The sequence below is a fragment of the Salminus brasiliensis genome, chromosome 5 (genome assembly GCF_030463535.1).
Source record: "Salminus brasiliensis chromosome 5, fSalBra1.hap2, whole genome shotgun sequence".
Taxonomy (NCBI): domain Eukaryota; kingdom Metazoa; phylum Chordata; class Actinopteri; order Characiformes; family Bryconidae; genus Salminus; species Salminus brasiliensis.
Genome location: NC_132882.1, coordinates 17,817,835 through 17,840,525, shown reverse-complemented (window position 1 = coordinate 17,840,525; position 22,691 = coordinate 17,817,835). Strand labels below are relative to the sequence as shown.

Genomic DNA, 22,691 nt, shown 5'->3' with positions numbered 1-22,691 from the left:
GGCATAAAATGGTCTTAAAATGAGTATCGTTTATCGTTTATGGGACAATATATCTTGATGTGAGTGTTTATTACCTCAAACATTGAGCAAATGAGGTAAGATGCATCCTCCAGAACGTCTCCCGTCCTTTTGTTTTTAAACACCATCAAGACGCCTTTAAGAAACCAGAGCAATACCAAATGCGAAAACCTGTTTCAGTAGTAGTGTGAGCTGGGTGGTAGCCTCACTTTGACCAGTGCCATGTCCTCTCCTGTGCCCCCTACAGGGAAGGCTTTGCCTATGAAGCTTATTAGGACCCTCCCGTTATGTCTCCTTAATCCTGTTCCTCATAGCCCGGGCTCGTTAGAGCTGCCACAGAACTGTGTGTGTGTGTGTGCATGCGCATGTGTGTATGGGTATGTGTGTACATGAAAGAAGGGAAGCGAAGAGGAGAGCCCAGCTAACAAGGAGCAGCCATGCGCAGAGAGGAGGGCAAGGGAGAAAAGGAGTACAACATGGGGAGCAGGGAGCTCAGAAGGGATGGAGAGAGAAAGACAGTGCAGGCACTTTATGACACCAAACGACATTCAGACAGACTCTTGAGTGTTCATCTGCAAGGAGATAAAATCAGGTTTCTAAGTAATAATAACGCAGTCAACTCAAATATGCTAAACATGTTCATTCTGACATTCTGTCCATCTGTTTACCTTGAGATGTTCTCCGTTATCAGAAATAACTCCCGTTATCAGAACCAGCGTTTGCAGGTGTGAGAGAAGTTCCATCCCAGAGTGAATCTCCTCTGTTAGCTCTGTAAAGCAGCACTTTAGCAGTACTGTGCAACACCAGTGGAACTGAATGTGAGGCTACAGATTAACAGCTAAATTGCACTAATGGTGATGTCTGGCTGGTTTCGTGAGGCATGACGTTGTATGCCAGGGCCCAGGTTTAATTTAGCTGCCCCTCTGACAGCTTTTCCAACACTTTCTAATCAGAAACAATTTAATTAGGCCCCTTGTGTGCTACGATGTGCCACATTAGCACTGTGACCTGTACTGTTACGTTGTCAAAATTTTCACTCCCTTTCTTTCCTTTTGTCTTCACATCTTCCTACCCCTGACTAACCTCTCCCCCTGCTCCCTTACTGCTCCTTCTCTCTTTCTCTTGTAAATCACATAATCTCTTCTCTTCCTTCATCTACCTCTGACTTTCTCTTTTCACCTTACCTCTCTTCATCTTTTTCCCTTTCTCACTGCTGCTTTAACACTTGCAAGTAAGTGTATGTACCAATTTTACCTTAAAGCACTAAGGAGAATAGCCTCTTTGTTATTGCACCATGTACCTTTGATGGAAAGTGCACTAGAACAGTGCGTAAAGTTGTCTGTGTTAAATCCTGTTTTATTACTCTACTTTGTCAGATCTCGTGCTTCTTTCACTTCAGATGCTGGTTCTGCATCTCTGTGTGTCAACTAATGCACATTTATGGCTGCCCATGTGGGGGAACGCATAGCATTATTTGTATTTATGGAAGTGGGATAAAACTTTAAATTACTGTAAGGTCGAGGCCAGGAAGGAAAAATACTAGTTCTTGCATAATGGAAAAGGCCAATTGGCTTAATAAAGAGCCCTAATGCTTTGTTGTTTATCCTATGTTAAATCACCTCTCTTGGACGTTAAATATCATCACTGTCTCATCAAGGATTGTTTTATGTCTAAGCGGTATTGTATTGCCTCAAGATTTGTGGTAATTTTATATTATGATTTCATCAATTAACTTTTATTTATTTATTTATCAGTTACGTTTTGCTATCATGCTTTTCATCTTCTGTTTTGTTTAAATCCATGTAAATCACTTTGTGAATTTGGAGGGTTTTTATTTATTTTTTTTGTCTGTGTAGGTAATCTGGATCTGACTGGCCCAAAGCAGGTGTTTAAGGCAGAGAATAACCCCTGGGTGACTCCCATCGCAGACCAGTTCCAGCTGGGTGTCTCTCATGTCTTTGAATATGTCCGCTCTGAGACCTATAAATAGTAAGTATCCCCAGCATCCCATAATTTTCATATTGCAACTACTGTCTACTGTCATAACTGTCATTAAATTGTTGAATGAGATCTTTGAACTAGTAAAGCATTGTGGGCACAGTTATGCTGTCTATTAATGTTACAGGATCAATGCACACCATTGGTATGAAAAGTAGCAAGGTGGCATTTAGCAAGTAGCAAGCAGGTCATTCGGTTTCAATTATTAGAATAGCGATGGTTGACCGCACAATGCGAGCAGTCTGAGCAATCGGACACGATAGGGTTGAACCCAGCAGTGACAGATTGTGGCAGTAGCCAATACGAAAAGATGTTCTTGGAACACACTCCACTGTGCCTCTTATTTATTTGTTTATTTGTTTATTTATTAATTTAGAACCAAATTCAAATTTGGTTTTCAAAAATTGCAAAAATTGATAGCTTAAGTTATCAGTTCCAAACTACGACTGCTGGCTGTTATACACGCATACATATTTACATGTTGAATCAGTTTAAGAAAAAATCTCTGAACTCTGAATGCCTTTTCTCTTTACGTATTAGTGCCCCATCCATTTAATTATTTCAATTTAAGTACCTCACCGGTCATGTAATGTGTGACAGTACTAGAGATATTTAGCAAAAGCTAGGTCTCTCAGATTTGTTTCTGATCTGTAAGTAGCAGAGTGTATAGAGATGCATTGCTCTCTCTTTCATAGAAAGACAACATAGCAGGATGCACCAGCTGTGTTTTTAAGTGTGACAACAGCCAATATTAATCACGCTGGTTTGGAACACACTCCACTGCCTTTTTTCATATTTAAATTGATCTGTTCATTGTCACGTTTAAATTTCTATTATGATGTGACGTTAAATTTTAGGTTTATTTGGGAACTGTTGGCTTGGATTGAGAGTTCCAATTAGTCTTTTTTTCTGATGCACATGAATTACATGATCTCTTTAAATATGGGTGTAAATAAAGTGAGATTACGATGGTCTAGCTTTTTAGCTAAATATTTTATGTTGGCTGGAGTAAGTATTATCCATTTGTCTCATTAAAAGAATATGGTTTGGATCACCCACAAACAACCAGTCACCTGCGGAACTGGCAAAATTTAGCAGTTTAATTGCTGGCAGTCTGTACTGGCAGTTTTGTTTTTTTTTAGGCCCTCAAGAACATGCAGCCTCAGTATCAGAAACAGAAGGATCATAATTTTCCAAATTCCACTTGAGTGCTGGTTCCAGACCACAAGGGTTGTTGGCTGACGCATCTTACAGCCTGTTGGCCATAAGCTTCAATCTACGACCCTGACAGTGTTTGTACCCCATTGTGTGTGTGAGAGCCCCATGATGGCTGTATGATGGATTGAGTAATACAGATCTATCTAGCAAAACATGGCCATACTTTCAAAACCGACATTGTATTTTATCTGATTAGATAAAAAAAAAAACTCACCACAACTCTGACCCTCATTCCTCTCTCTTCTTATCATACCCTTTAACTAAAAGAAATCATGCTGATGAAATGTCTGCCTTTTATTAAATATTAAGTATAAATATAGACTTTTTATACAGGTCAGTTTTATTTTTGCACATATTTTTCTGGAACAGGCCCAAGATTGGCTCAATGAAAGCAGATGAGCAGTCGTTTGTATTAAGTGCTGCCGATTTGCCACAGAACCAAACCAATTAAAGTGAAAGCTGGAGGCATTGTTCTTTTCTAAGTGGTGGTAGAAATCTCTCATGTCTCCATGATCTCCATCACTGACAAGCATTTGTCCTCAGGATATTTAATAAATTGTGTCAAAAATTGTCAGCAGTGGATTTGAAGGAAAATATTGACACTAAATATGTTAAATCAGTTAGGAAAATCCAATTTTCTGTCCGTGTTGCCATATCCATTTGATTATTTCAGCTTAAGTACCTCCCCTGTCATGTGGTGTGTGACAATTGCTGGAGTTCTAGAGAGATTTTGCAAAAGCTAGATCTGACGGATTTGTTTCTATTCTGTGGGTAGCAGAGTGTATAAAGGTGCATTGCTCTCTTTACTTCAGAAAGACAACATAGTAGGGTGCAGTAACTGTGTTTTTGGGCACCCTGTACTATGGACTGCATACAGCAGTTGGGACTCTGTAAGTAAGCAAAGGTGACTCAGCTGTACGGTGTACCTCATCAGTGTCATTTCAATGTGTGCTGTCTTGGTGTCCCCAATAACATTGTTAACAACAGCGCTGTTCTTTTGTCCTGAAAAACTTTCTGAATTAATTGTAGCATATCGTTGACAATCCTTTACAACTTCTCAATCCCCCACAACAGGAGAAGCAAATCCCTCTGTTTGATCATTTAGCTGCTTGCTGAGCTCGAGTCCTCTGAGACACACAGCCCACTTACTGGAACTGATCTCCCTCCAAGGCACGAACATGCCTGCCTTCACGACAGTAGCAGAACCTCAGTCTGAGCCAATGCATGTGTGTGAATGTCTTGACATTCTTTTAATGCATTACCTTTTATAGAGGTTGAGTATAATATGCTGTTTTATGCAAAAATCTGGATGCTCTTGACCAAATTACATATTTTGTTTTTTGTTGTTTTTTTTAAATTGAGAAGTAATACGCATAGTATCTGTGCATAAACAAATACAACTCTGAGAACTGCACATATGATGGAAAGAAAAGCAAATTAAACCCCTTTGATTGCCATTTGACAGCACTTGCCGGAGGGTTTAGCTGAGGTAAGAGTAGTAGTACACCATCCAATTGTGTAGTGTTCCACAAACAAACATGCTAAAGCATGCTACACAACAGTTAGACAAAGTTTGGAACTGCATTTTCATGAGAAAGGTACTGCATTTCATGAGAAGCTTGGGAGTGGATCTGTCCTGCTTTGGGGTTGTGTTGCTGCCAAGTACAAAATGTCTATGAAAAGGCTAAAACTGAAGAGAATGGTTTCTACAACAGTTTAATGCAGACAAACATACCTTAAAATCCACCTTGGATTACCTGAAGAGAGACAAACTGCAGCTTTTTGAATGACCTACGCAGTCGTCCGAGCTAAATATGAAAATGTAAATATACAAATAAGCTGTGCAGTAAGACAAGAATATATTATAACTATTCTATATAAACATTCTACAAAGAAAAGTGGGGAGAGGAATTTCTAACTACAAGAATTAAAAGACTTTTCACTGCTACAAAATCTCTGCCAGTGGAGCTATTGGTAAGACCTTGGGGGTGCTACTAAGTGGCCAACCATGTAACAGGCTGAGTGAGTGAGTGGGTTTACGTGTTATTTTGTCCAAGGATGCCCAAACTTTTGCATACAACTGTACTTTATTCTCTGCATTGTTGGATATGTCTAATTGCTTCTTGTGCATTGTTTGACACGGCATTGAAGTGGCAGTACATCCTGCAGATCAAAACAGTTTGAGCTCATTCAATTGATTTCAATCACGTGGGCTAGTTGAAGGTTTTTATGACTGATTGCAGAGGCAGCAGAAACTCTTTGACAAATGGGAATTTCTGTATTTAGTGAGTGCTGTCTGCAGTTACAATCAATTCCAAATCAGACTGTCACCAAAAATGCAGAATGCTTAATATACGAATGTCCTTTGTCCGATATATCTAATATCAGACTCATTGCTCTTATCCATTTGTATACTTTTGACAGCTTGGTGTTGATTTTTTGCATTGTTGACTTGGAGTGCCTGATATTCAAGCTAAATCTGTCAGTGTATATTTAAATTATCTTCAGGTCTTTGAATGGAGAGATTTTTTGTGGGAGCTGAAACACACCATCCTTTTGCTAATAAGCTTTACCCAGGAGCATTTGCCACTATTAAGAGCAAATGTCCGTGTCACCAGCCCTATTAAGATCAGTGAGACAATAAGGGCAATGTTAAGTGGAAGGTGTGTGTGTGTGTGTGTGTGTGTGTGTGTGTGTGTGTGTGTGTGTGTGTGTGTGTGTGTGTGGTCATTGATGTTTAAAGAGGAAGTTCAAAGCAAATGTTGGGACCATTGTTTGTATAGATCAAACACTTAATGGTCAGTGGATGATGCTAACTAAATCACTGCTTGCCTTGTGTGCTGAGGCCACAGAGAAAAGCTTGGGTAATGCCTGGAGTCTTTGAGTCAGTTTTGGCTGTTCGGTTCTGCTCTGCTTAGCTGTCTGCTGTTGTAGCTCTGTGTTCATCTGGTTATCTGATTCTCATAACATTGGTGCTGCAGGGAGCTTATTTCTGTGCTGACAGAGCCAAGAGGCTGAGGCTAAGGTGTGTGTGTGTGTGTGTGTGTATGTGTGAGAGGGTAAAGAGAGAAAGAGACACAGTGTAAGGGAGTAAGTGTACGCATGGGGTGAATCCCGTTAGACAAGCGTTAACAGGGTGCGAAGTGTGGACTCTCGATATGTCCATGGCTCAACAGTTTCATTTACACCTGCCTAAATGTCCTTCAGCTGAGACAGCGTTGGACCCTCACCTTCACTAGGCCTATTTTTCCTCTGTCTTGCTCTTGGCTCTTTGCATTTTTTTATTACACAGATCTACTTTCTGGGGTCTACAAGCTTTTAGCAGTTATTCGTTATGCCTGTTTTTTCCTGTTCAATTACATGTTGGGGTTAAAAATTGGTTTCCTGGATGCATCTCGATGTGGGCGATTCTGAATTGATCCACAAGTGTCAAAAATTGATTTTGCTAAATGTTAGTTGATGATGTTAGTTTGCATTCTGCCAAAATGTGTAAGTGCATTTACATTTAAGGAATTTAGCAGTTGCTCTTATTCAGTGCGACTTACAAAAGTGCTTCACAGTTTACTCAGAAAATACCCTTAGCTAGTTTGTGTAGGCTAGGAACCAAATGATACCTATAAGCTTAGATAATACAATGTACAACAGTCAGTATGAACACTACAGTACTCAATATACACTACACTTTGCCTAAGTACTCTTGAAAGAGGTGTAGGGCCGCACTTGAAGACAGTAAGCGACTCTGCCTTTCGGACACCCAGGGGAAGTTTGTTTCACCACTTTGTCTTAAGGAATGGCAGATCAAACCGATCCGTACTTAAAGCTTGAGAGACTCTAGCTACAGATCGGTTTTTGACCATTGCCATCAAGTACAGAGGGGTATCTTACTACGTTTTTCAAATGGAGCTCCACTGCAAAACGTTCCAGTTGACTTGCCACATCACTTCCATTGGTTTTATTAATAGAAGATATTTGAAGTTAATGCAGTGGGCAGAGGTGGCTCAGTAGTTGGAGCACCAGGTTATTAATGGTTTATTTATTAATTAATGTGTGAGTTTTTTAATTAAAATTGTGAGTGCAATACCTGGGTTTTCCACTGCTGGGCCCCTAAGCACACCCCTAAGTGCTCAGTGCATTGATTGGTTAAATTCTCTTTGTTTTCAACACAAATGGTAAATGTGGTTGTCTTTGTCATCATGGATCATTACAAATACTTTGCTTTAAGTAGTACCTAGTAGAGTTACACTGTAAGAAAAAATATGAAACATATACACAAAATATGTAAACACAAAATATAATTCCAGCATAGAATGCAGCAAATGCATTAGTTACCCACGCAGTGTTAAATAGCATGACCACACCTTTTGATGTATTGAAACAAAAAGGGATAGACAAAATAGTGAGATGAGATTTAGTTTACAAAGTAGTCTTTCAAATTCGAAAGGTAAAGCCAAGATATTGTAAAATAAATAACTAAATGTAACTAAAATAATAAATAAATTCAGATTCCAACTTATATTTATGCATGTCAGTTTTTTTTTTTTTTTTTTTTTTGGTTAACTGACCTTGAAAATGAATTAATTTAACAAGATATTTGTTTTTGGGATTGGGTGATAATTATGTTCTTAATAAATACATTTAATGTCTACATTTTTATAATTTTTCCCTCTTTCCTTTATTTGACATGCACAGATTCTAGACTGTTTTAGGGAAAACCTGGCTACCAGCTGTGTTAAATTCTCGAAGGAAGGCAAGAACTTTACCTCACCATTTTGGCAAGAACTTTACACTGCAGTTCAGATTTCTCCTGTAGGAAAGATTCATTCATTTCTGTGTTTTGTATCATGTAATAGTAAAACAGCTTGGCCATCAGACAGATAATGCACTTAGTGTGTGTGTGTGTGTGTGTGTGTGTGTGTGTGTGTGTGTGTGTGTGTGTGTGTGTGTGTGTGTGTGTGTGTGTGTGTGTAATATATTATAACCCTAGTGAACATGTGTAATTTTAGTGACTGCTCGTATGTGGTTTAAGCCTTCAATCTTTGTTCTTAAGCGGTTAGTCTTAAAGCATTCAAATTCTGTCGTAATCTGTATTAGGACTAAACGCAAAATATTCTTTGCCTTGTTGAACCCATTGTAGCTGGCAGTTATGTCATTTGATATGATTGTTTAAAAAGAAGGAGCTGTTGCACTGTATGATAATTTTAGTCAGGCTGTGGAGTTCTCATATGGAGATGTGCTTTTGAATTTACTCACTGGTGACCCACAGGAGAACGCATGCTTGTAGAACATGCTCACTTGTCCGTTTAGGAGTTAAAATGAATGAAAACATGCTCCACTAAATCCTCTCTTTCTCTCCCTTGCTTCTTTTTTTCCACTGTTGGGAAGGGTTTGGGAGTGTCATGGTAAAACTGAGAGTTTGCTTGGGAAAGGGGGTGGTGGGCACCTGCATGCATATTTCATGGGGTGGCTTGTTAACCTGACAGAGGGATCTTTTGGCTGACTGACGGTGTGGGAGAGCAACTGCATGCTCATAATGCATTAACATATCGTAAAGCCTGCCTCGCCGCCATCTTTTATTCATCCTATCCTCTAAATGCTTGTTGATAGCGAGCAGAGGCAAGCGCTGTGCAGAGCACTCGTCACAGCTGTCTGGGACTGACTAGGGAAAAAGAAAACTGCAATTAAGATTGCCTTGCTTTTTGAATTCTCTCTCTTTCTGTCTGTCTCTCTTCCTCTCTCACACTCATGCGCATGTACATTACTCATTCACTCCCATATACACTCACTTAGTGTCTCACACGCATTCTCCTACTCTCAACTCTCTCAGCGTCTCTAGCTCTCACTCATTCATTCACACACAATCACTGACTCTCACACTATGAATTAAAATGCAATGTTCATACAGTTTTTTAGGCTATAATATTTATGATTTTAGATTACTAATACTAACAAGACAAAAGTTTTCACTGTCCTACATAATTCTGAAAGACAAAAAAAGCAGTTCCTTTATTTTAAGGAACACAAATTAGGGGTTTATTGTTTATCAATACAGCCTAAAATATACAGTTCTAAATGACTTCACTATACATTCAGCTCTATTAGTATAGATCTTAATCTTAATGGTGGAAAAATCATGAATACTTGCATTATTTGTTGTAATAATGCACAATAAATGTTTCTCTTAGGCAAATTATTTAGCCAATTTATAAAATGTACAGGTTGGCAACACTGCATTTCTAGGTAATGCCATGTTTATTGCTTTGTTTGTATGTGGGTTTATTTGGTTAATAAGAGTGTTTAAGTCACTAATACTTCAAAGTGTTTTATATATTCATAAGGTTATACTAATAATTAATTTGAGACGTAATGCAGCACTAAATAGTATTTAATAGCAAATCCAGTATTTATTCATGGTACTTTATTTATTGTGCATTACTGCAACAAAATTTTAGTCATAATAATGATTGTAATTAATTATGAATTTAAAATAATTTGCAAAGACCCCTAATTATGTCCTAATAAAGGTCATAATGAATAAAGCTTACTGCATAGTCAAGAAATCATTTGTTTAGAAATGTCTAATTCAGGCTTCATTGACCAAAAAACAAGATCTTAATATGTGTTGTTTAAATAGCTGCTGTTATACACTTTAAACTACACATAAAGGGTAATTTTAATTGTAGTCTTATGAGATAATGATTTATGCCTGTAATTTAGAGATCAGCTAGAATATTTTTGACATCAGTTCAGACATGGGTCTTTTAGCAGCCACTAGAGTTGTGTAAAAGCAATCTGGAAAACTTGTCAAACCATCTGGATCTTCCTGTCCCAACAGACTGTCTGCCTGAGTCCCAGAGTGGCCAGACGCTTCCTCTCCTCAGTCAGTCTGTGCTGGGTTCAAAGGCTACCCTGCTGTCTGCTGTTTTGTTATAAAGTGTCTCGGACAGATAAGGAAGTGCTACAGAAAAGTGCACAGCACAAAAATGCGGAGTTCCCACATATGACCAGTGTCCGTCTAGTTTCATGTCTAGCATGCTGAACAAGGTTTCCTTAGCACAGTTCAGGCCATGGCATCTGTTTTGTAATATTTCCTTCTCGACAAAGAAGGAGCACAATTACTGCGATCAGCTGTAGGGGTGTGAAATTGGAACACTTGTAGACACTGCAGGCTTTGATGGATCTAGCGGAGTACAACGGGTGTAGCATTAGATTTGTGGGTGTAACACCAGGCTAATGATCACTGTGAGACCTGTAATCATGCAGCTTCAGTTGCTGTGAGCACTCAACAGTTCTCAGAAACACTGAGTCACTGGCATATACCACATACCTGAGGGAGTAAATGCACCTCTCCTTGGTTCTGAAGAGATTCTTTAAAAAAAAAAATACGGAAGTGTTAAGGTAGAGTGATGACATAACATGTGGTATGATGGTCTCTTTATGTCTCTTTAATCAATCAATGGGTCTTATTCACTGAATGCTCTTAAAAAGCTATTTCGTTAAACCCACTTAATGCAGTTTTAAAGATTTGGACATTCACCCATGTTTTCTTTTTGGGATTTGTTCAATTTGAGTTTATACAATAGGATCCATTGCTATAAGAGCATATCTGCAAACAAAAACACATCATAAATAGACCGACGTAGACTGTTAGTACTGTTCTTTTTACAGTAGAATCATGTGAGAATGATATAAAAAAGTGGTAGGTGTGATCACTGTGTTCAGAATTCTGTCTGACAGCCTCGCATTTTAGCCATTGCATATGTGCATTAGCCAGCCCTATTGTGCATGTGAAAACTGTCTGCTGACTATGCTCAGAGATCCTTGCAGACCTCGCCACTGTCTCTCTAATTAGAGTCATGCATTGCTGCACTCTGACATTGGTGCATAGGGAGCCTTTTGGCTGCCAGAGACTTTGTCTGCTGGTTTTCTTCAATAAGCAGTTACCATAAACTCCCCTTAATGGAAATGTGAAAAATGTGGTGAATATAATTCCAGTAGTACTGTATTCCTTTCCAGCCGACCATGTTGTGTGATGTTACATAGTATGTTGCAGCACTTCATGGGTTTATTTATTTATTTATTTTAAATTGATGGAAAAAAGAAATTAGTGTCCTCATGCTTGAATGAAATTATTACATTGGTTGATAACTGATGATAATTCAGCAGTAAGTGATAATTTTGTGGGAGTGTATTTGGCACTACCCCCTATTGGAACAGTTACCTGCAGTGACGTCCCTTTGTTGCGTGCACCAAGAATGGAGAATGCTACTCTAGTTTTGTGCCATGCGGTGCAAGTGTGTCATGATCTTCTGGAGTTATGTAAAACAAAGGTTCTTTTACCAACGTTTTGGAAATATGTTAAAATGTGTGAACCATTTGAATGGAAACCCTCTTGACGAGGTCTCCATGTCCTCTTTTGTCTGTGTTTTATAGCGAAGCTCGGTAGATAGCCTTTGGATGTGAGCTTATACACAATTGTCTCTGTGTGCTTATGATTACTGAATATTGGTCGACGAGGTTGGGGAGGTGAGAGAGGCCCCATCGCTTCTCATTAGCCCAAGCTCATAGACAGCTCTCTGGGCCTGCATCCACACCTCCACAGCCTCCTATGGGTTATCAGTCAGAGGCCCCATTAATGGCCCTCACCTTTAAAACACAATCCTGCAGCCCCCACACTATGTCTCTGTGTAGGCATGCTTTACCACAAATTTAATTATTCATGACACAGACAATTCCAGCACATGTAACATGACCTAGCATAATATTTCCTATTAACTCAACACACTGTCTTTTGATTATTGAGATACATCTGGTTCATTGATTTGTTGAGAGGAGACACACAGCGATGAAGGGTCTGTTGCATCATAGTTCTTAGTGGTGAGAAGAGCTGGCAGTGGTGGGATATCTTTAATTTCAGCTCCAGGGTCCTGGTATGCACCAGAGCAGCGCAGGTCAGCAAAACAACATGCTTAATCATCATCCACATCTAACTAATGATGGAGGCACCTGGGGAGTGATCCGTTCTAAGCTGTGCTCTTGCTCTGTTTGTCATGCGTCTTCATTATTGTCATTTAGTCTCATTGAGCCTGAGCATGGATTTCCATTGGCTGTGTCACGGTGGATTGTGCTTTAGACTAAGCGGAGTGTTCACCCAGTGTGCTGCTGTCACAGCTCCAGGCTTTTAGATACACTATCTGATGTACAGTGGCTGAGGAGGGAAACTACTATCAGTAATCTGCCACTGTTAATGTCTGATAATGCCCCAATTACTTTCTTTTCTTGTTCACTTTTCTCCCCAGCGTTTAGATGGTCTCTCTAATTTACACTTCTGTTAGCTGCCTGCACTGGATTCTCTAATTGCAATTTGAGCATAAGTGAAATCTGCTGTGCTTTAGTGAATGCCACATTGTGTGTGTGTGTGTGTGTGTGTGTGTGTGTGTGTGTGTGTGTGTAAGAGCTGTCAGAGTTAATACCTTAACATGTTAAGATGATACATTGTTAATGTCACAGGTTTTTTTAATGCCATTGACACATTTTCCTAGTTTCTTCTGTTATTTCAGACTAAACTGTGGCATCTGGTCGTGAACTGTGCTTTGATGCATACCTTGGCTAATTGTGAGATGTCTCCTTATTCCTTGTGGAATGCCCTTTGAACATTCAGTGATTCCAAAATCAAGAATCTGATTCCAGATTCAAGAGTTTCAGAGTTTTTCTGAAGTTAACTAGGGTTAGGCTAGAGCAAGATGCTACCCCGACCATGCTTCATACAGTGTTCTTGAAGTTGAATGCCTTAAAGATAATGACTGTCATTGTGGCCAAACAACCTATCTTTCTCATTTGGCCATGAATTCTTTCCTTTTACTTTCTGTCTGTGTGGTCAGCTGAGAACCTTGGTCAAGCTTGAAGACTTTGATTTGGAGCAGTGTCTTCTTTCTTGGAAGGCAGCCTCTCAGTCCATGGCAATAAAAACTCGGCACCTTCCAGTTCATGGCAGGCCTGTGTCTTGACAATTCTTGGGATGTTCCTGTTCATCCAAAACAATTTTCCAGTTATTTGAACGGATGATCTTGGATTCTGCAGGTGTTAATGCTGTTGTCTGAAGTTTACATACACTCATCACAGATCTAAATGTCATGACAATATTGGGCTTTCAGTGGTTTCTTTGAACTGTTTTTCTTGTATTCCAAATTCCTCTTTTTATTGTAGTGAACACAACTGTTGACATATTGTCCAGAAACCATGTTCAAAGAAGCTAGGTCAGCACTAAGCTACTGCTTCAGTGTTAATTGTATTCCTGTGGAGTGAAGTAACCTTCATATTTTTTTCCTTTCTTTTTCCCTGCTCTTATCAAGCTGTTCTTTGTGTAAGGCAGTACTACAGAGTGTGCTGGTATAAATGTTCCAAATATTTTACAGTGGAGCTGTGTATACCCAAGGTTTAGCTACAGAATGGAAGAACTGGGTGCTGGGTTATCTAGCATTTTTTAATGTTTTTAAATGATCAGAGAGATTGCAGACCAAATACTGTGCATGGATTCAGTAATGAACTGTTATCGTTGCCTGGCCTGATTAGAGATTTATTATGCTGAAGAAGCTTTTTTTCTTGGACAAGCAGTTTAGCACTATTCTTTATGAGACTAGAAGATAAAACTCATTAGGCAGTACGTTACATTCTTCCTAATCATTTGACTCTAAAGGAGGCAGAACAGAATTGTAGGAATTTGTGCCAACCTCAATACCTGATCAATGAGCCGTGGCCGTCCACTACGTTTATCACTGGACTGGATGAACTTACTGTATATACTGGTTCCCACACACAGACTTATCCTCACCTCAGATACATATGCATGCGCAGTCACTATTCTGAGGCTTACATTTGTGATGGAGTGTGCTGTATGCACAGATATACAGGGTTGTAACTGAGATTAATTAACCTGAGAGGATTTGAGGAGCCCATAGGAATAAAATCTCTCTGGCCATCAGGAATCAGATTCCATTAACTGGACAGCCCCAGTTCTGGTATTTAATTGGCTGTAAGTGTTGGCTGGGGCAGATGAATGGGAAATCTTTGTGTTTATACCGAGGCAGGGCAGCAGAGCCATACTGCTGTAGTAATAAGCCTACTCTTCATTGATCCGGGATCAGGGATCCGGACGCTGTGACTGTGTTTGAGAAAGCTGTGGCTACAGCAGCAGACGCAGACGCTTGTAGTCATGGTCTGAAGAAGATCTAAAATTGGGTCTCCAGATAAATAATACAAAGAGATGTACAGACATGACACTGAAAGCTTTGGTTAAAAATGTTGCCTATTGTTTAAAGGACCTGTTTTATGGAAAATCTCATTTTAACTTTAATATAGTTTGTAAGCATTGTTACAGTTACAGAATGTGTAAATAGTAACTAAACCTCCCAAAGGCCCTATTTTTAGTAAATGATTTTTGTGATGTCACAAAAAGTGCATTTACATGTACACCTCAATTCAGATGAGAGATCATGTCTCTATTAGTCCTAAAGGCACATTAAGAAAAATAGCTTGTTCAAAGGGATTTGGAGAAATTTGTACAAAAATTCCTGTTCTGTAAGGATTATGAGAGATCCTGTAGTAATGTTTAAGTGATTCTGTAATGTCTTTGGGTGGGTTGATGGTTATGGATCTGTGGATTGTCCTGTAGGCCTTGTACATATCTTACTATTACTTCCAACTGCTTTAGTTTCTCAGTATTCCTACCATGTTGGTGGGCTTGTCAATGGTGTGGGACGCTGACAGAGAGGGAGAACGCTTCAATGATCCACACCCCCACCCCCACCTCCCTCGCGCACCCTCAGTATATCAGCCTGATGTAAAACAGTCCAATTTAGCCTAGACTTCAGCACCAACATCTACATGCATCTGTCAGCACTGATCCCCCAGCTTCCCATAACCCCATCAGTGCACAATCCCTGTCCAGATCACGACTGCACAGACCAAACAACCTCCCTATATTCAAGCATTGAGTCCCTAACATGTCATTAAAGCAAAGTTTTTTTCCATAGTCATAATGTCTAATGTGCATACCCAAGTCTTTGTGCTACTGAAGAGTGTATGACTTTATCTCTCTCGTGTCACACTGTGCTACCTCCCCTTTCATTTATAGTGTTTTGCTTACTCCACCTTCTCAAATGCTTTATATATTTTTTTACTGGAATCAATGTGGAACTCCTCTTTTAAAACTCCAAACGCTCTATCAGTCATTTTATGAAGCTGTTTCAGGGTTCCCCAAATTGATTTTTCATTTTATGACTGAATAGATCTTTTTTTTCTCTCTTTCCACTCCATCCATCAGCTTTGCACAATTATGTAAAACAGGCAGGTTTGTTATGACAACAGCAGTCACATTCTGAGCTCTTATCGACAAAATGAGTAATCCACTTTTCTTCTCCTGCCTTCTTAACGTTCAGTCATTACTTGGTCACTAGTTGTTTTTTGTTGCTCTTTTGTTATCATTTTAAAGAATATCTTTATTATTTATTTCATATAGAACATCAAACAAAATAAAACTGCTCAGGCATAACATGATAAAAATGATTAGATGAAAATAAGTAGAAGTAGAAAATATAATAATGACCTTTATCACCAGCCCCGGCTACACACCACAGCAAAAATCTGTAGCATCAAGTAAATAAATATGTAAACAAATGAAAAGCAGGACAACTGTGTTAGTAATAGAAATTAGAGAACGTTTCTCTACTGTCCAGGGGAGACATCCTATCAGATTTTGAAGCATTGCTGTGAGGATTTGATTGAGGTCAGGATGTTCTGTGATCACCAACCCAACTTGCCCCAAAAGTAGTGTTGTATTGGATGCGGCACCATCAGTCCTGAAAACACTGCTCCACAGCTCAGTGCTGGGGGGCTTTATACCCCTTTAGCTCACAACCGGCATTAGGCATGGTGCCAGTAGGTTCATGTTTATATGCTCCAGAGAGTCTTATTCCATTTGCAGTACTTCTCTACAGAAACTAAACAGTGTGTGTGTGTGTGTTTGCACATCTGTGTCAACAATGGGTGCAACTTAAAGTAACTGAATACGTTTAAAAGTATAGGCCATATAATGTATATTCATTGAGGATACACTCCATTAGATGATGATGATAATTCGATTTTATTTTTTTGTTGGAACGCTGTTCAAAAGGCCAAATATTCTTCCTGGTGATAAAAGTCAACTGATTGAACAGTTGTGTGTTTGCTGTGTATAACTTAACCATCTGGAAGACCAAGAAGGAAACATGTATAATCTAGTTCTAATGGAACCCCAATAATTATACACAGCTCATTCACAATAGCAGACCGATAGTTCTGTAGCTTTGTATGATCTTTATTTCTACAAGAAAGGAAATCTGACATCATGTCAGATTCAGTGTACTGTCATATCAGCAGAAACCGAATTAACCATCTGCATCAAAGCCATAAGGGCCATATAGTAAAAACTCCCTTCTGGCTGGTCTCCCTTTGCGCACCATCAGGCCCCTGCAACTTATCCAGAATGCAGCGGCACGGGTCGTCTTCAACGTTTCTAAGTTCAGCCATATCACTTTTCTGCTGCGTTAAATTCTTCCAGTAGCTGCTTCCTGCATCAGATTCAAAACCCTGATGCTGGTTAACAAATTCAGGGCTGGACCAGCCACTCCGTACCTGATGGCAATGGTCAAAAGCACCAAGAGCCCTTCGATCTTCAAGTACGGCTCTGCTTGACCCACCATACCTTAAGGTCCATGGAAGACAAGCATCCAGGCTTTTTTCTGTCCTGGCACCAAAGTGGTGGAACGAACTTACCCTGTGTGACCGAACAGCAGAGTCGTTTGCGGACTCAACTCTTCCCTAGAGTACTTGGGTAAAGTGTAGAGTACTCCATATATGGTCTCCATATTGACTTGTGTTTAGTAGTATCTAAGCTTAAAGGTATCTTTATTTTAGTCTATGCAAACTAGCTGAGGTTATTGCGAATCGCTTTTGTAAGTCGCTCTGGATAAAAGCGGCTGCTAAATGCCGTAAATGTAATAAAGTCTTGTCTCGTTCATGCACTTCAAAGTCAGCGTTAATCTGTAGGAAAGTTCTGCTGTTTGCCTGGATGATGTCAGTCTGTTATTTTTCTTTTCTTTTTTTTCTTTTCTACGTATGAGATGGAGAAGTGTCACAAAGGTCCCTGGTATTTACAGGCTCTCCAGTTCCATAGGGGCCACTGTAGAGACCTCCCATCGGAACCTTCCCTACGCGCCTCACTGGGCAGCTGTGGAGGAAGCAGGAGCCTCCAAAGCCCAGGGGAGAGCCCAGAGATGGGGCCTTCCAGACAGGAGAGAGAGAGAGGGAGAGAGAGGAAGGCAGCCTTGATTAACTCTGGTTCATAGTGAGGTGCAGTTTGTCTCATACAGTCAGCAGAAGCACAGTATGTGTGAACGATTCCACCTTGATATGCTGCCAAACTGCAGTTAGTGACATCATTAATAGAAACAGAATTTCCACTTTTAAAAACCTGTCACCTGTGTGTGAGTGTGTGAGTGAGTGTGAGATTTGATTATCCACACACTCAGCAGTGGCTGTTTGTAGTCATCTGTAAATATTAAATATGAGATCTAGCCTTAAAGGAGCGCCTTCGCGTGACATTTTACTGGTCTGCAATTAGAAGTATTTCTCAAATGGCATTTTTTTTAATTACACTCTGAAGCTGCTCGCTCCTGAAGCTGCTCACATGCTCAGTGCAGTGTGTCAGATCCTGCAATCACCAACCACTTTGTCAACAATCAATCAGAGACCCTTATTAGTGTGGCAATGACTGGAGCATAGCATCAATTAGCCTAGCCTCTGGATCCACCCACATACTTTCACACACTCTCTTGTGCTCTCTCTCTCTCTCCTTGTGTCACTTAGCTCAGCTTTTGAGTGCCTCTTATACAGAAAAAGGCAGTGGACTGGAAATGGTTCATCCTCCTTCGGTCTCTCTCTCTCTTTCTTTCTCTCTTTAGTTCTTGTTCTTGCATGTTCTCTCTTACTCTCTCTCTCTGCCATGGTCTCCCTTTCTCTGTTTTTTTTGAGCGGTCTTCTTTTGGATAATTGTCTCTCTGTGCATTCCTCTTATGCAGCGCGCAGCTGTGGCAGGCCAGCCTTAAACAGCACAAAGAGTCTGTTGTCTCAGTAGGGGACTCATCAGTGTGTGGCATACTCAATTACGCCTCCTTCAGCCCGGCAGCCCCCAGAAATGCTCCTCTTCTTCCTTTCACTAGAGTCCAAATTAAGCACAGTGGTTTTAATGGTTGTTTTTATTATTCATTATGCGTTATGAGTCTTACATGTTGCTAAACTGTCTATCGTGTTAACAGAGTGTGTTCTGCCTTTCAGTCTTTATGGGCGACACATGCAGGCCAACCCTGAGGCACCCAAAAAGAACAATGACAAGTCCAAGAAGATCAGCCGCAAGCCCCTGGCTGCCAAGAACAAGTGAAGATGAGGAGGGGACGATGAAGGGCCTTTGCCTGCCCTTCCGAGCTGGACCTCACTGCATGTGCCTTCGCTCACTTTTCTATTTATTTACCAAAGGAACACACACATCCATTTTTATACTCTATTTTGTTATCGCCTTGCCATGGCTCAAACAGCCTCACCTTCATTTATTATATAGGTCCTCTTCATTAACTTACTGTGTTATAGTGGTTGCCTTACTGCCGTATGCCCAAGTGTTATTTTATCCCTGTTCAAGCTGAACTTGTTTTACCGGAGCGGGTCCAACGTATTGGAGTGGTTGGTTCATTCAGAATAAACTATACTAGGGCTGTGCAATGTGTCACTGTACACTGCAGTGTCCATAATATGCACAGTAGTATCACAGGACGTGCAATGTCAGGTGTAATGTAAAATTATATTAAACACATGATGCTAATACTCTTTATGCTGCTTAATTATAAAAGGCAAAATCTCCAGTTCTCATTTTCTATCCTATCAAATGCAGAAGCATTATATCTGCTTAATATTCTTTATTTTACTTCAGTCTTGGATACAAAAAGCGCATTAATCATGTTCATGGACTTCTGGTGAAATACCTGTATTTTGTTTAATATCGCAATATATATTGAAGAAAAAGTATATCGCAAAGTCTTTTTTTTTTTTTTTTCTCTCCCCACTGTCATGCAGCCCTAATTAAAATATCAGTGTCTGGATGTTCACATCTGACCGTTTTTAAAACAAACAACAAAATCAGCAAGTGCAAGAAAAAGTGGCACTTTTTGAGCATTAGGATAATAAATGAGTTTGTGGCAGATTCCTTCTGTGTTAAAAAAATTATGTTGCCAGTAATCACTCATATTCCACTTCTTTCCTGGGTAAAACATATCTAGCTTTAAAAGGGCTTTGAAAGCTGTAGTTTGACAAAATGTGGTTATAGAGTACCACAACACACTGTGTAGATTGTAGTTTTATCATTTTAATTTTTTTCTTTTTGATTAGAACTATCAAGTTCTACTGTTCTGAAAGTTATTCTTTTAGGAATGTCACGCAGCAAGATGTTTAATTCTCACCCTTTCTTTCTTTCTTGTTTGTTTGTTTGTTTTTATTTTTTCCCAAAACACCACAACTGTGTTGTATTGGCCTGTACCTTAACAATAACTTGTTATCCAGAGAGACCTACGTGTAAATCGTGCTGCACAGGTGCGCCACTGTAGTGTTGGGAGTCTTAACCAAGCACTGTTATTGGTCTTGTGTGGTGAGCTTGCCTGACAAGGTAATCAAACCCTGTTCTGTCACAGGGAAAGCGGTGTTAACCACTATGCTAGACTAACCATACATTTATATATATATATACATAATCTCTACGTATCATGATCTGCGTTTCTCCATATTTGCTCCACTCTTGAGTGTGAACCGTACAGCTTACCATTCAAACAGTCAAGCCGCCTGCCGTGGAGAAGAAAGAATATTATCATATCTCAGTTTGATTTGAGCTGTCTAAACAAGGCATGCAGCGTTTCTGTAGAGCAATTTCTGTCCTCCGGCGCTGGGCTCAGCAGCGGTGGCTGTTGCGTAACCGGAGGGGGATTTTGAAGGGGTTTTAGGGGTCTTAGCCATGTCTGTGCAGGATTGCGTCCTGCCTCCAGGGGCATGCATCTGCCTCTTCCCTCTGCCATAGCTCTTGCTTTTAATGACTCATATGAATGGCTGCAAACTGGAGTTTTGAATGGTTTGCGAAAGTGGAGGTCAGTCCCAAGGCAACTTTGCAGCTCATTTGAGAGTGTTACCAAGTTATTCAAACAATAGACAGCTTGTTCCTGTAAAAGCATGTGTCCCAGATGGTCAGCCAAAAACATGGTGTTGGTTTACTCTTCAGTATTGTCTGGATCTGTCTGTGTACATCATGGTGCTGTTCTGTACTGTACCCAAACTAATCACTGTGATAGAACTCTTCTCTGCTTAGTGACATTTAAAGTAGGTTAAAGGAGTATTGAGACTACAGAATGTAACAATGCCTGTTCACAGGTGTTTGATATGCATTGTTACAGATATAGGGAAATATATGTACCCTGGTCCTAAAGTATTTCATCATGATGGCAATCAAAGAATTTAACTTTTGTCCTGTTTGTCATGTCATGTTTGTTTCATTGAAACTACTTTGAATAAAGTAATCAAAACTGGCCTTTGGTTCAGTGTCATTTGTGCATAATTTTTTTTTAGTAAATTCTCTCCCCCTTCCCAATTTGTATATTCAGTGTTTATTTTAATAACTGTAATAACTGTTGCAGAAAACAGACACAACCGGCTCAGCTGAGAGGTGGAGTTAGTCTGAGAGGCATACGTCCATCTCTATTTCTACCTCTTAATTTTATGTCATCATTTTTGTGCCACAAATTTCCATGACCTTGCCATAATCTACAGATAAGGAAATTGTATTTTGTCTCTGTCACAAAAAAAATTGCCTGGAAATTGTATGGAAAAAAAGTTTGTCTTCCATCAGAGCCAGTCGGAGAGGGATCTCGTCTAAATGAACTTAACGTTTAGAGCAACAGCAGCCTTTTCTGGACATCTCTCTCGCGCTCTCTCTCTCTCTCTCTCTCTCTCAGAGCTAAAAAGTGTCTCATCTATTTCTTGTTTCGACAAACCTCTTTCCTATGACGGTTGTGTTTGTTTTCTGCATCCCAAACTGCACTCGTCTGCACTTTAGTGGCCACATTAACAAAGCTACATTTGGTGGTGCACTATGTTCGTGCATCATTTGATATGCTTGTGTTTGGTTTGGCACACAGACTTGGAGTTCTCTCTAAAAGAAAGGAGGTAAATTGATTGGCCAGAAGGCACTACATTTTTCAAAAAAGGTTTCCAAAGTAGGTTTTGCAACATGCACACCAGAAGACTCCAGGGGCAAGTGAGCAAGAAGCAAATTGAAATCTTGAGAAAACTTAACCAATTGATAACAATAACTAAGTTAATGTCAAACATCTGGACCCTGCAGATCCTGAGATCCTGCCATACAGGGATGGCATCCCTTTGCCAGCAGGCAGGACCGAGCTGGTGGCAATGGGGAACAAGCAAGAAAAAGACACCAGCAGACCCAGGTGAAGGGGACGTAGCATTACATCTCCTAGTAGAACATTTGCTGAAGCTTTCAGTTATGGGATTGACAAGCGTTTTATTACAAACTGCTAAAGTTGACCATAGTGTAAAGTCAACATTTAATCTTAAATGAAATTTATTAGTATAGCATTTTTTATGATATGGTATTGTTGCAGTTTTACAGAAATCACAAATATAAAGCAAGACAAAACAAATAAATCATAATCTCAAGTGACAAAGACAAAGATGACAACGCAAGTGGCAAGAAAGAACCACAAGACACAAAGTACTGGCAACAATTTCTGTTTCCATATCCTATAGCGGCAAATGTTTAGTCCTAGAAAATGTCTTATTTATTTCTAAGAGACAAAAAGCACATGTGAATCTCAGGTCATGAACAGATAAGAGGCTCAACAGACGAGACATTGTCCCAAACACTATTTTGAGCTTAAAGCAAAGGTGGCAAATCTGGGACGTAGGCTCTGTAAGCAGCACTGCGGCCCAAGCAAACTTTCAGTAAAAGAAGTTGGAAGCTAATGAGTTTAAATAGCACTTGATTAGAGAGTGTGATCTGAAGCAGTGATGGAGGATCATCACACATCTGAAAACTGGTCTGCCCACAGGAGGTCATGTCATGGCCCTGCCCACCCCAGTGGAAGGAGATAAAGAGGAGGTGTTGACCTTTCAGAGCTGTGTGCCTAACAAACCTGTCTGTGTGTGTGTGTGTGTGTGTAAAAGTAAAGCGGGCTTGCGCTATACCCCTGAGAGGTCCCGTCACACACCTTTTTCTGCTGTTATTACTCTCATTATTATCCTGTCTCAGGCACCGTGTGTGTCCTCCTGTCCTCCTCATTCACACTCTCCGTACACTCACACACTCAGCAGGCACA

General features: G+C 39.9%; 1 protein-coding gene across 1 annotated transcript in view; it reads left to right on the top strand.

Moving 5' to 3' along the window:
• rsu1 (Ras suppressor protein 1) overlaps positions 1-20,886 on the top strand; it is a 35,440-nt gene extending 14,554 nt beyond the window's left edge. The window contains exons 8-9 of the mRNA XM_072679691.1: positions 1,875-2,007; positions 18,604-20,886. Coding sequence (XP_072535792.1) covers positions 1,875-2,007; positions 18,604-18,706 — 236 coding nt within the window. The 3' untranslated portion in view covers positions 18,707-20,886. The remainder of the gene's footprint in view (positions 1-1,874; positions 2,008-18,603) is intronic.
• Positions 20,887-22,691: the final 1,805 nt, after the last annotated feature.